The sequence below is a fragment of the Pleurodeles waltl genome, chromosome 6 (assembly GCF_031143425.1).
Source record: "Pleurodeles waltl isolate 20211129_DDA chromosome 6, aPleWal1.hap1.20221129, whole genome shotgun sequence".
In the NCBI taxonomy this organism is placed as follows: domain Eukaryota; kingdom Metazoa; phylum Chordata; class Amphibia; order Caudata; family Salamandridae; genus Pleurodeles; species Pleurodeles waltl.
In genome coordinates this window covers 1,114,645,982-1,114,661,113 of record NC_090445.1, presented here as the reverse complement: position 1 = coordinate 1,114,661,113, position 15,132 = coordinate 1,114,645,982, and the positions used below count along the sequence as shown (strand labels likewise).

General features: G+C 46.3%; 1 protein-coding gene across 1 annotated transcript in view; it reads left to right on the top strand.

Moving 5' to 3' along the window:
- The first annotated feature begins 395 nt into the window (after positions 1-395).
- Positions 396-15,132, top strand: part of AGMAT (agmatinase (putative)) — a 249,315-nt gene continuing 234,578 nt past the window's right edge. Inside the window, exon 1 of the mRNA XM_069240273.1 lies at positions 396-824. Within this exon, the coding sequence (XP_069096374.1) occupies positions 445-824 (380 nt within the window). The 5' untranslated portion in view covers positions 396-444. The remainder of the gene's footprint in view (positions 825-15,132) is intronic.

Here is a 15,132-nt window from a genome sequence, read left to right as displayed (position 1 = left end):
ATGCAGCTGATTTATGCCAGTTCGTAGCTCAATGTGCTACAGTAGAACGACTGTTGCTTATGAACTCCAAGTAACAAAAGGATCTCTATGACAAAATCAATAATTCACTGAGCTATGAACATAAAATACTAATCTGTGGTCTGTGTGTCACAATTTGTGCTTTGCAGTAGGAACATTTACTCAATATCATTAGTCAAAACTGTGACCAGACAAATCTCATATCTTTCCCTCAAGCGCATTGATCACCAGAGTTAACACGCCGTTGCAATATCCACTGAAAAATGCAGCACACACAAATGTCTCTATTGGCTGCTCGTATCTCAAATCAGTCTGCATGGCAGAGGGTGCCCTCTTGACCCTCGTCCCTGGTGCGATGGCACGAATTGCACCGCCCTGAAGCTGGCACTCCTTCAGACTCGGGCAAAGAGCAGGCAGCAGCTGAGAATGGCACCCATCAGCATGGCGCGACTCAGCTCTCTGCTCAGGCTCTCCTCGTGGACTCTGGGAAAGTCAGAGGCCTTCTTCTCCAGCAAGTGTCTGGGCAGAGAACCGGTGGGTGCTGCAAAGGACTCCGTACTTCAGACTGCACACTCCTCTGCTGAGAGATCGGGTCTGCTTAGCACAAGGCGGCTCTTGCCCCATGCCCCCTACAGTACGGCTTCGGGCATTCCCTTCAATGTGCCCCCCAATGCCAGGAACGTGGCCCGGCCTGCAGGGATCTGCACCATGATGAAGCTACCCTTCCAGGAGTCACCGATAGGCCTGGATGCAGCTTTCATTGGGGTACCCTTGGACATCGGCACCTGCAACCGCCCTGGAGCCAGGTACCAGTGGTGAGGGGGAGGGGCCAGGTTCACCTAACTCACTGGGGAAGAAAGTCATGCAGTGTTATGTCTAGATTATGGAATGTCATTTTACTTTATTGCAAATCCCAAAACTTGCATGGGAAAGAGTGGAAAGCAGTGATTTTGTAACATGACAAAATACTGGAAACCAACAGTTTAGGTGAAATGCTGGACGGAAAGGTTTTTGAGCTTCATCATGACTGGAGAAAGTCGATAGAGCAGTTTTTCCTATACTGTGAGTTGGGACCCACTGGTGGGTCACAAGCTGATTATGTACTGTGCAGTTCACAGAACAGTAATTTATATGCGATGGTCAGTGGGTTACTGCTTTTGTCGCAGAGATCCTTTTGTTTCTGTGCAGTTCATAAGTTAAAATCATTATCTAGCCCAGTGAACTATGAATCACCATCAAAGAGTTGCATGCGAACTGTAGAGTTCAGGTTAGAAAGTTCTGTTTTTTTCCCAATCATTGATTATTCTAAGTTTGCTAAAAAGGGGTTGTTTAGGTAGAAATAAATTGCTATTAGTAAAAATCAACCCTAACCACTGTGTTACTTTCTGAATCCTAAGTTTATGCTTCTCCAGACCTCACATTCTTAAATTATGCCTACTAGTATGGATGACATGTGAATCCTACACCTTATAGTCCCTTTTGTCATATGATTAATTGTCTCTGTATTTGTGTGTGATGTAAAGTGTTGCGGCACTGTATGCTGGTAAGAGAGGTGCTCTAAAACAAATGAAATACATGTGAGACAGGGTCTATAGAGAGATGGAAGACACTATTAGTGCGTGATGGTGAGGGAATCGCTGAAGAGCCCCAATAAATATTGCTGTGGCCTAATGCACTGTAAGGTCATCATTTACTATGCTTTAAAACTAATATAATTGAATATAATGAAAAATGTGTTCTAGAATCCACAGTTTTTGCCAGTTTTTCCCACATTTTCTTGGGGGAGGAGAACTCCCCAAGCCCGAGTGTAGTGGTCAGGCTCATTCATGATGTATCCTAAGGGGGCTGGTCTGACAAGATTTGCCAGGGCTGCTTTGAGTTCCCACTCCAGCCCTATGTGCCACCCAAATTTCTGAATTCCGCAGAACCACCAATTTGAAATCAACTCCTATGGTGCCAGATGCTGCTTCCTAGAGTTTGCATATGAACTCAACGTTGAACTGTGGATTTAGGATAGCACATGGTCTTTGGGGATGGCATTATGAACTGGATACAGCTCCACAATTCAGCTCCCACGTCCTGGGTTAGAACATGGAGGTTGATCTCCATGCTTTGTAAGTGCAGTGCGGGACAAACTAGGGTTGTCCCCTATTCCTACTGCTTTTCGAACTGGCAGCGGAACCCCAGTGAAATTACTATCAGAGTAACATTATTATTTTGATGGATGTGTAGGTATTGGTGAGATCCACAGTACATGTGATGTGGCTGATAGGGTTCAGGAAGCACATGAGGGTTCAGATCAGATAAAGAGGAGGACAGTGTGGATTTGGAGAAGTCAAGGTCTCCTGATGGTTTGAGTTGGTCTACAGTGAGAGAGACACAGGAAGATTGGCATTAGTGGATGGAAGGTTTGAAGGGCCTTCAGAGTCCCAACTTACTTTACAAGGTGGGTGAAGTTACTGTTTTACAGGATCAGAGAGGTGTGAAGCACGTGGTTAAGAAAAGGGATCCTTGGAAAATGCTTACAGAACAGAAGGCTTAAGTGTGTGTCCCAGTTTAAAAATCAGTTTTGTGGAGTGATGGGAAAGGAGACAAATTATGAGTTTTGATCTGTTGGTGCTGGGGGAGAATAAAAACCAAAAAGAAAAACTTACCTTGAAATTAGTTGTTCAGGCAATTGTTATTCAGGCACAATTGTTGTTTAGACAGTAGTTGTTCAGTACTTAGTTGTAGAGACTTTTTAGTTGTTGAGCAGTAGTGGTTCAGACAAGTAGTGGTTTAAACCTCGTTGTTCAGGATGTGTCCCCTGTGGGGATGTAAGGTGGTATCAATGGAAAGTCATTTACAGAAAGGCATGTATGTTGTTAACAAAGGTCTGGGTACAGGTGAAGTGATAGTGATCAGGAGAAGAGGAAGGAAGACAGGTGTGGAGTACTTGAGGAAGCTGGAACGTTGGGGGTAAAAAACAGAGAAAATAAATAAAAAACTAAAAGCTGCATTTCATGACAATCATAAAGACCCACAGTGCTCACTTGATGGCAACAACAAAGGCCATTTTATTCCCACACACAGGCACCTTTTTGTCTCTCCACACCATGCACTCAGCACACAATAGAAACAATGTTTGACTACAGTGCCGTTCTCTCATGTAAAACATAATGCTGCATTCTCATGATGTTTTAGCAATGTGAATGTTTCCTCTAAGCTTTACCTACTGGGATTGCAACTTAATTCTTCATGAAAATTTAACCTTGACTTGTAGCAGAATTTGTGCTAACTATAAGGTTTATGTTGTCTAGAGTACGAAGATTGGATTTCCTGTTTTCAGTGTCCTAGCTATAATATGCATCAACAAACCAATACAGCCACATGCAGGCCACAATGCATATGCAGGCAACACACACAGCCATAGACTTTGTACACATACACAGGTGTATGAGGCCTTTTCTAAGATACATTCCTTATATGGTATTTGTACGCTAGTTCGGGAAAGAGAGCTATTTAAAGTACATCTGTCAGAACCCCTCTCAGTGGGTCATGAGGCAATCAGGAGTTATTAGGCCCACCTGTTGTGCCCGACGCCTTATACTCCGGATGTCCCAGGGCCCGACCTACTATAGATCCTGCTCAATTGGACCAAGCACCCCTTATGCACCTGATTCTCAGTTAGGCAGCATTGGATGTGCAGTCAAGGCTCCTTCGGGGGGGAGCACAGATCCGTGAACACAACTCATAACTCAATGTGCAAGCAGTGCGAACAATAAATCAAAGTCCAATCAAGTACTTGTTTTTATATAAAAAATAATTATTTTAATTCTAATTCTACACATGCAAAGGTGAACAATATTCTAAAGCAATAACACAATCCCCCTTGGTGTTGGGACTCTAGTATTTGTCAGGCCCCTCCCTGTTCCACTAACTTTTGTGTAATGGGTTCAATGTTATTCCCCGCTCCCTGCTTTCCACACCCAGAGAATGTAAACAATTACGCCGTTCGCAAGAGCTCCCCCCTATGGCTCCTTTTGGGAGTTCAGTCACAAGAGTCTATGGTGTCACAATACCAATCACAGCATGTCCCCCGGGACCCAAAAGGCCCAGTTCATGGCTTACCAGTTCCAGCGGCATGGAACCACTGGGCGACACAGCAACATCCTCCTCTGGATCGGCAAAGTCAGGCTGTGCACAGCAACAAGCAGCAGCACTCGGCAGGCGCAGGTTCTCTCCTCTGAGTCGCGCTACCGTCTGGTTCTAGCAATCAGTGTCTTTCCCGCTCTGGTGATCGCATAGTAAGTCACACTTTCTTTCGCAGGGGGGGTGGAGAAGGTTGGTCTCCTTGCTCTGATGGGGCTCTGGTGATGTCTTTTGATCCTCAGGCTTGCTTTTGTGCAGTTTGCATTATTCAGAGCAGACCTGCCTTGGTCGCAGCAGCAGTTTCTTGGCCTCAGGCAACGGACCAAACCCTTGGCCTCAGCGTCTCTGGTGGCCCCTTTTGGCAAACAGGGTCACCATCACAGCACTCCCAAGCCTGGTCACGCTGACCTGGCTTTGATGTTCATAGTGGCACCTTCTCTGGCACACAGGGCCACCCACACCGAAGTCGTGCAGGCCTGGCAACCGCCACACAACCCTCGCTCCTCAGCTCAGTCCACAGCGGCCCCTCCTGGTACATTGGGCTCACTGAATCAATTCAGTACACGGGCAATGGCCGATTGGTGCAAGAATGGATTCCTCACACCACACAAAGGGAGTCCTCATGATAGGGCTCCCACCTAGAGCACAACAGTCTTGCCGAGCAGGCAGGCCCTGCTGCTCCAATCTCCAGGGCAGGTGGTCTTGGTTTCCCTCGGTGATGTCCCCTCACCCAGCAGGGATACTAGCAGGCCTGGGCCCCCAGTCCTAGTCACAGGCAGAAGTCATGGCTGAGCTTCTCCTCCTCACACAGCCCACCTTGCTTCTGGTAGATGAAAAAGATTTGGGTCTCAAACTCCTCTACTTATTTCCCAAACACAAAACGTAATTTAGGTTCTGAGTCTTTGATGTTTTGTATTGGATTGACATTTTTCCCCTTTCTTCTTCCTCCTGAAGGATGCCTGTCACAACAGACAGGACTCCAAAGATGATTAACCCACAACAACCATCATGGGAGTGAGCAGATTTCACATCTGAATGTTAGCCACAGTGATATCTACATCAAAAGGTTAATCCTGGGCACCTCACCCTACTCTTTATGATTCCATTATCAGCTCCGTCTCTGGCTTCCTGAGATGTGACCAGGGCCCTTCCTTGTAGCTATAATTTAAGCAAAGAGCCCTCTGAAATGCACAGAGAGTGCCTGGCTCCCCCATCCTACAGTGCATGTCCCTCCCAGCTGAAAGGAAAGCAACAATACACAAATCCATCTGGGGGATTCCTCTACTCCTCATATTTGCCACCAGGGAGGCCTGGGCTTCACATAATGGAACCCAAGGTCCTTCATGTAATGTACCCTTGCAGGCACACTTGCGCTCACTGTGCATCCACAGCACACTTACTGCATAGTACTGTTCTCTTCATTACTATGACACCACAAGCATAATTACATTAAAAAACTCATTCAGTCTGTGCACACCATTCAGTACTGCAGCCCTTGAATATTGTGCCAGAGTGTGTTATTTCAAAAACACATATTGCCAGAAAACATGCATTTACCATGTGTGCACTGTATCACACATCACCCCTGGTGTAGTGTACTTTTTGCAAGCACACATGACTCAACAAGTTTCCATCACGCTTGCCCTACCACATCTAACTGATGTAGGCCGGGGGTTAGTAAAGCACATAGTAGCAGAAATTTTAGAAAGAAGAATGAGTCTGTAGGCTTCCCTTCAGTGACAAGGAATAAAAATGCCCTGTTCACTACTACTGATCAATACATGGTATGCTGTCACCATTGCAATCACACTGCCTAGCTCCTGGTAAAGGCGATAGCCTTCCACCACAATGAGGGCAGAACTTTGGGCACTCCTTCTGGTCCAACAAAGCCACAAGTCTTGAGATAGGCCTATGTCAGGGCACACACGCATGATCCGTGTTCGCCTGTGATGAAAAATCAGTATTCGGGATCCAGACAACAGTACTGTTGGGCAATCAGGGCAGGGATACATGTCTTTTACCATGTAGAGTACTTCAGTCCCAAGATCATCATTTACTCCACTCATTTAGTTCCTGAATTTTGGGGCATACTCAGTACACTATGTGTACCCTACTTGCCTGTTTAAATGCGATGTTACCTATATTACCTAACTTTTCACGCACTTCTTCTTAAATCCTTTAATTCCTAACCACACCTACTAGCATTCCACCTATCTTATGTATAAAAACCAGAAGCATGCAGGACTTGCATGTATTTGTTAATAATCTAAACCCCCCTGATCTACTTATTATCACCATACCAATGATATTGCATGAATCACACATCACTTGTCCTACCAGATTGGAATTTCAGAGCTACATTGAAGAAAGTGGAGTGCCTCAGGTCCAATAAAGGCTTATGCAGACCTTCTGCTCCAACATCGTTTTTTACTGTCTTAATTTAGAATATTTTACTACCAGTGGGTGCAATTTTATTTTAGCTTCATAGCCCTTATGCCTCAGGATATAACGGATGTTAAAGGTCTTCACCCTCTTTACAGGCCCTTGCATGCAACTTGGGTCAAAAACTTGGGTTCGGAGGTGATAACTGTCATTATTGCCCTCGGCAGCGGGCTACCATGCTGAAAAAATCATTGGAATGTTGAGACATCCATTGGTGACAATGGAGGCTCTGAGCTAATAAAGGCTCGTACAGGTCTTTGGTTCAAATATTCCCAAGTTTGTGTTTGTTCGTCTCTATTTTTCATTTAGAACATTCTACCTTCAGAGGGTGGAATGTTCTAATAGCCTTATAGCTCTTCTGTCCTTGGCTTTACTAGTTGTAAAAGTTCCATTGACACATTACAGCATGTTGTATACCCTCGCTGGAAGATGTAGCTTAGAAATCAGGTTCAGGCCTTTGACCACCCGTATAGCTAGACTATGGGAATGCCCTGTTCACAAAATTTTACAGACCATACAAAATTCAGCAGCTTGTCTGTTGCTGAATATTCCCAGACACCTGTCTGTGGACAAGGCCTTCTGTGATCTTCACTGGCTCCCAGTAACACGTCGAGTTCAGTTCAAAATACTCTGGCTGCTACACAGGGCTGTTAAATACAAGGACCCTGCCCTGCTTCGTTCTCTAGCTAATCCCTAACTTCCAGACTGCTACGATCATCGTTTGGTGATCTTTTGGACGGTCCATCTCCTACCTGGCCCCCTGACTCTGGAATTTATTGCCTCTTGAATTTCGCCGCCTAGAGCATGAACCTTCTTTTCGGAAAGTTTTGAAGACCAGGCTTTTTGATAACTAATTCTCTTCCTGCTTATGCCCCTGCTAACTTTTAGCCATGCGCTCTATAAGAATACGTGAATTGATTTGAATCGAATAGCAGCGGCCTATGGTACTATGTTAATACACTGTAAAGATACTTGCCCAAATGCATGGCTTGAGAACACATGACTAAAGTCATTTACCAACATACCTACACATATGCGCCTGTTATGAGACAAACCCCACAGAATTGGAACCATCTATGCAGATTGAATTTAGTGGGTGGGATTTGGCATGAAAAAATGGGTCTGGTATTCCCAGTGGGAAAAACAGCCATCTCAAAATTCTGCAGAGTGGAATACCACACAGGAATTAATCACTGCACAATTCAGAACCAGTATATAATGATTTCAAATTAACCATTTTAAGGCTCGGGGTTTTAGTTTAGGCCATCTAAGTTATGACGAATCTCCACAGAAGAGGTTATTTTTGTCTATTAGCCTGCTCTATACAGAGAGTGAGAGAGAGCTAACAGGTCACCTCTTCAGCGATTGGTTGTTACAAGTGCTAATCGTGTGTTGATTGTCCCACACTGCAGCCATTGGTTGTTGTGACTGAAATCGAAGACATATCGCGTCTTTCCAATTCACTAGCTTACAGCCATTATTGCAAGAGGGCAGTAGCAGGTCTCACTTTGGTCCTGCTTGTGACTGCCACCGAAATAAACAGGAGTATCACAGCACTGTGTTTCTGTGCAGATTCTACGTTTGGTAGCCTGGGGGATTGAACAAGCGCTCCGTCTGCTGACGCCTTCAGAGTGAAGTTTAGAAATAGTGTCTGCATGTGACCCTAGAGTTCAAAGCTCATGCGAAAAACAGTCAGGCACGTGTCATCTTTCTCAGTGAGTTCACTCCACATATATAACCAGCAGAGCTGGTCCCCTTCCGGTAAGAGGAATGTGGCTGGCCCGTCGCACGCAGTGCGACGATAAAGGGGACAGCTTTCTAGCGTCGCTCCCCTGCCTGCCCAAAAGGTGGTCCGGAGGGGCCTCCGTATTAGAGAGGGTGGGCCCCAGCTGTTTTATGGCCGCCTAGGTGTGAAGAGGGAGGAGTGAGGCTGGAAGGTCTCTTAAGGGGAGACCTGGCAAGGCTGAGCCTCTTTGGGGTCACGGCGGCGAAATCCTACCCACCCACCCTACAGAAGGAGAATAGAAGGCCAGGAGGCGTGCATAGTGGAAGGAAAGGTCAGGCTAGTGGAACAGGAGGATAACGTGCTTTTCTTTACAGGAAATTGCAAACCGTCGCAATGCGGAGTTACAGGGCGATCCTAAAGCTTAAAAATTGGTTAAAAGGCCTCCAGATGGTGATTCCTGGAGCCAAAGGTATTCCTCAAGGCCCTGGGAGCCTTTACGGCGGGGTCCTGAGATGACGCGACGGCGCTCCTTAATCCCGCAAGGCAGTGGTTCCCAAACTTTTTTGATCCCCGGCTCCTTTGACCTATTGGCCGTGTTGGCCACGGCTCCCCGTTATGTTACTTTTTTTGGCGGGTGGGGGAACGTAATCCCAGCCTGTACCTGTACCTACACTATTTACCGTTTGTCTTCTTTATTCTCTCCTTCACGTTGCTGAAAACCATTTATTGGAAACAATTTTTGTTACAGGGATATTATTAATGGTACTTTGGCGCCCTCCGCTGGTCAGAATAATTAATGCAGGGTGTTTTTTTCCAATACCACGAGGAAAAGCTACCGATTCAAAACACCTCCGAGTGGTTTCCAGACTGTGTGCGGCGCCCCTGGCTAGTTTTGACGGCGCACCAGGGAGCCGCGGCGCACAGTTTGGGAACCACTGCCGCAAGGGACAGTTGGAATCCTGAGCAACTGTGGAGACTGGCTGGGGTCTCGCTCTGACTTGTCAGGAGCATGACAAACTAATAAAGTGGTAAACCACGATAAAGGAACGAGCTGTAAGATGCTAAACATGTTGGTGCAGAGAACACCACACGTAACAGCTCTAGCTTTCTCAGGATGGGTGTCGGCCAATATTAATAAACTCATCTCCGACACCGGGATCGCCCGTAAGCTAACCCTACCTGTGTAATCAATAAATTGCGACATATTATACCCACAAACTTTGTCCTGGCATTATTATGTGCATGCATGGGATTGGGATAAACACTAATTGTACTTACCTGAAAGAGCTAGGGGTAGCAGCGCTAGGACAGAGAGAGCTTTAGTTTCTGCCTATTACGCTCTGTGTGCTGTCGTCTGGCCTTGGGCATGATAGCAAACGCCCAGCGGAACTCGATAGACACCAAACGGCAACATCAATACCTGGGTTGCGACTTTATGACTTCAACAAACAGCGATGCCACAAGTTAACTGTCATCTCAGTCATTTTCAGAGTAAACTGAGAGCACAAGCAAAATCACACTTTTAATTTCGGGTAACCTGCTTGTCGGAGGAAACGGCTTAACCGAATGTGAAGTGATGTTGGTAAACTGTGGAGGTCTCGAATTGCCCAGTGTCGAGCATGAGCGCTCACTGGCATCAAGCCATTTTGACTCAAGCTATACAAATCTGTACTTTTAGCCTGTTCTTTCAAAAAGAAAAAAACTCAAATTCTTAAATGCAGGATAAAACAAGCAATGGCATGGCAGATTGTTTTGGTTTTATGTGCAACCAGTTGCAGCCTCGATGCCCTAAAGCAAGCCTCACATGGTGGAGCCAACAGAGGCGAACAAAGACAATGGTTGTAAGTCCCTAATACAGTTCAGTTCAAGCACTGGAGTGTAGGCAGAAGGGTATGCTCAAGCAACCAATAGGATGAGGAGAATTATGAATATGCCACTGGACTAAGCCAAGCTGTGATTAATAAAGCCCCAAAGCAGTGCTTAATTTGTGCTTGTTGTTTCCGGTGCTGAGCACTGGCACTTATTTTTTAGGGCCGGGGCTTATTCTTCCGCCGTAAGCATTTGCTGCGAGCAAAAGACACATTTGGGAAAGACGGAGGAAGAAAAATCGTCACAATGGGAGTAAGCAGAACACTACAGGAGTGAGCTGAAGGGACAGGGAGAGGCTGTAAATGGATTAAAGAGGCCCGTGGTGGCTTCAGGATTACGCTGCCTCAGTATTCCGTTCTCGCACATTTAATTGCAGCAGCTCCGTGTTTCAGAGGAGAGCTGTGAGCACCGGCACGTTTGTATCTACAAATTAAGCACTACCCCAAAGAGACGGCTGAAAAAGTCTAGGTGAAGAAAGTCAATGACTGAAAGGAGCGACCCCAAAGCATATACTACAAACATTCTTAGGAAAACGTCTGTTAGTATCTGCAACATCAAAACCCAAACCTAAAAGGGAGGATTAAATTAATTTCTCACATCTGATATGAAGCAATTTGAGATATCTGCGGCTGGTGGGAGGGCTAGGAGTGCAGGTTATGCTGCATAGACATTGTCCACATTCTGGCTACCATAATTGCAGCTCTTAAGTGTTTGTGCATCTTTTTTGTGGACATAAAGCACATGAAAGTTTATTTTGCATCAATGCAAATATATTTTAAATGAAGTATATAAATGGCACAATCATTAAAGCATTGATATTGTCTGGTTCAGAGGTTGTAGTGTGCTCCGTCCTCACCACCTCATGAATTGGGTCTGGTTGGAAGCAGCTTTCTCCGAGACCATATGCCATCAACAAATGTGACAATAATAGAGGGTAAATAATGGTTACTGTAAGTGTCACTCACATCCTTACCAGCCTACCCTACAGCCATTGGCTGCTGTAACTGTCATTCATCGTTTATACGGTTTTTCGCTTACCCCTTTAACAAGCATTTCAGTGGTACAGTAGGTGAATGGCTTTGTACATAGAAGGTATTTGCTTTCTTTGTTGTGCTGCATTGATACGATTTGCACATATCAGCAAGAGAAAGTCTCATGAGGCCTAGATGCAGCGTTCCCTACCCTGGGACGCGGTGTACCAATTGATTTGATGGTAAGGAAGATCGGTGCTTTATAGGTGTCAGGGTGCTTCTGAACTCTGCGGCTGCTCGAAAAAGGGATAACATATGATGCTGCGTGGTTCGAAGCCAGTGTTCGTTACCTCTGGAGGCAGAGAGGCAGGGTGTGGGTAGTGAAGGAAAACTATCCTCTGCTCTCTGGGTGGAAGGTATTAGAGTTCCATCTGCCACACTCAGGGCCGTATTTATACTCTGGTTGCGCCGAATTTGCGTCGTTTTTTTCGACGCAAATTCGACGCTAAACTAACGCCAACTAACGCCATATTTATACTATGGCGTTAGACGCTTCGGGCGCCAAAGTGCCCGGAGTGAGCGTCATTTTTTAGCGTGAACCCCTTCCTTGCGTTAATGAGATGCAAGGGAGGCGTTCCCGTCTAAAAAAATGACTCCCAGGCCTTTACGTGGTATTTATACTCCCGGGCAAAAATGACGCCCGGGAGTGGGCGTGGCCAAAAACGGCGCATTTGCGCCGCTTTTTAACGCCTGGGTCAGGGATGGCGTTAAGGGACAAGTGGGCTCAAAATGAGCCCACAGTGCCCTCCCCTGCCCCCAGGGACCCCCCCTGCCACCCCTGCCCACCCCAGGAGGACACCCAAGGATGGAGGGACCCATCCCAGTGAAGTACAGGTAAGTTCAGGTAAGTATAATTTTGTTATTTTTCAATTTTTTTTTGTGGCATAGGGGGGCCTTATTTGTGCCCCCCTACATGCCACTATGCCCAATGACCATGCCCAGGGGACATAAGTCCCCTGGGCATGGCCATTGGGCAAGGGGGCATGACTCCTATCTTTACAATGATAGGAGTCATGTTGATGGGGGATGGGCGTCGAAAAAAAATGGCGCAAGTCGAGTTACGACGATTTTTTCGACGTAACCTGACTTGCCCCATTTTAAGACGCCCATACGCCATTTTCCCCCTACGCCGGCGCTGTCTGGTGTACGTGGTTTTTTTCCACGCAAACCAGGCAGCACCGGTCTGCTTGCGCCGGCTAACGCCATTCCATAAATACGGCGCCCGCATGGCGCTTCAGAATGGCGTTAGACGGCGCAAAAATTTTTGACGCTAAACTGCGTTAGCGCAGTTTAGCGTCAAAAAGTATAAATATGGGCCTCAGAGAGTTGAGAAACAGCAAAGAGGGGGGAAGTTAAGGCAGTTTCCCCAGTATCAGCAGCAAATGGGACTTGGAGTCACCATGGTTCACGAGCAGAGGGAGAAAAAAAAGTTAAACTCAATGCCTGTAAAAACAATCTACAATTAAAAAAAAAAAAAAGCTAAATTTGATACGATCCAACACCAACTCCTCTACCCCACCAGACAGGCAGATCAAAAGTGCAGTTACTATAACTTTGGTCTCAGCCAGGTGACCTGCTTCCAGGACCAGTTTGGTCAGCCTATATTATATTGACACGACAGTGTAAACAATTGCACAATTGGTGGTGGGATTTGTGTGTGTTTTGATGATATTTTGTTTTACTGTGCGTGTTCTCTCTCTCCAATATAATACAATGCACGAAAATATAAAAGTTTGTTCTTCACATACTGGGACAAAAAAATACTAATACCATATACAATGATGCATGTGCCTTACAACTATTCTGGTGGTCTTATAGGTCAAAACCACCAGAAGAGGCTACACCAGTGGTTAATTTGTCAATAAAAACGTGCCGGTGCCCAAAGCTCTCCTCTGAAATGTAAATGTGTGAGCACAGACTAAAGAGGCAGCATAATCCTACAACCATCTCGGGGCTTTTCATCAATTTACAGCTAGTCCCTGCCCCTTCAGCTCACTCCTGCAGCCTTGTTTTCTCCTTTGGTGACGCTTTTCCGTCTTTCTCTCCCCCCTGTCTTTCCCATAAGTGTATTTTGCTCTCAGTAAGTGCCTGATGCAAAAAAAAGAAGTGCCGGCCTTCTAAAATAAATGCTGGTGCCCCGCACCGGAAGCAATCGGCTCAAATTGAGCACGGGACAGAGGCAAGATGTAGATTTCTCCCTGCATTATGCAACAACACTAACGCAGGCATAGTGTCAGGAAGGGACATTTTCCACCTTGGTGAATGCCCCTGACCCTGGGGGTCATAATGGGGGGCCATGAGCTCGCAAATGTTATCAACTTTGCCTCAATGAACGAAGAACAGTCCTTCGTGCTCTTTATTTTCTTTGTTCTGTTAGTTGTACTGGCAGGAGAGTAATCTGTCCTTTCTTGCTCTTTGTCACCAAAAGGCTACCAGACTGGCTGAGGGGCATGTGAGGAGTAAAGTTTAACCTCCAACCTAACCAGGTCTCTGCAGTGGGGATTGCCTTGGGGAGAAAACAGAAACCCAGTATTTTCCTTCTTTTTTATGGTCTGGTGCATAGTTATGTGAGGAATGCCTGAGAGCGACTTTGGCCCACATGTTGGGAGCCAGGATGACATGTTTTTAAGTTGTTTTGAAAGGGGCGCTTCCACAGAAAGTTGCGTGCTTCTACAGAAACAAGCATTGGCAAAGCCAATAGGTCTCGCCTATACAAGAGCTATTGGCTTGGCAACATGTTTTTGACATGTTGTAAACCTGTGTGGCTGCTTTTCAGCATGGCTAAAAGTTAGCTATGACGTAGGGTCATAGAGTGGAGGAGTATTGTTGTACAATTAATTTGTTGGAGTAGAGTGTTATAGAGTAGAGTAGGGGGAGTAGTGTCAGAGGGGAGTAGAGTTCAGTGGTTCAGTGGCAGACGTAGGGTGCAGTGTTGTAGAGTGGGGTGGGTTGGAGTGTGGTGGAGAGGTTTGAGGCAGTTTGAAGGATTAGATTGGAGTAGAGTGTGGTGGATTGGATTGGATTGGGGTAGAATGGGGTGGATTCGGTGGAGTGGGGTGGATTGGAGTGGGGGACTAGATGGGGTGGATTAGAGTGGGATGGATTTAAATGGGGTGAGGTGGATTGGATTGGGGTGGATTGGAGTGGGGTAGATTAAATTGGGCTGGGTGGGTGGGTGGATTAAATTGAAGTGAAAGGACTAGGGTGGTATGGATTAGATTGGGGTGAAGTGGATTGGTTTTGAATGGGATGATTTGGAGGGGTGAACTGGAGTGGGGTGGGATGGATTTGATAGACTGAAGTGGAGTGGATTAGACTGAACTGGGGTGGGGTGGACTGGATTTGGCTGGACTGGGGAGGATTGGATTTGAGTAGGGTGGAATGGACTAGAGTGGGTAAACTAGAGTAGGGTGTATTAGAGTGGTGTGGATTGGTTTGCATTAGAGTGGATTTGAGTGGAATAGGATGGGCTGTATGGGTTGGATTTGAGTGGGGTGGACTGAATTGGGGTGGGGTGGATTGGGATAGAGTGGGGTGCATTTGAAGTAAATTGGGTTTGAGTGGGGTGGATTGGAACAGAGTGGAGTGGGTAGATTTGAGTGGATTGGGGTAAATTGGAGTGGGGTGTACTGGATTGGATTACAGTGCGGTGGACTGAAATGGGGCCAAGGGGGTGGATTAGACTGGGGTTGATTGGGGTGGGCGGGGTGAACTGGAGTGTGGTGGGGTGGGTTGGATTGGATTGGATTGGGTGGGGTGGGTAAGATTAGGTATTGGATTGGGGTGGGGTAGTTGGAAGTGGGTGGATTGGAGTGGGTTGGAGTTGATTGAGGTAGTCTACTGGATTGGACTGGAGTAGAGGGGGATGGATTGAACGGGGCTAAAATGGGGTGGATTGGAGTGGGTGTAATGGAT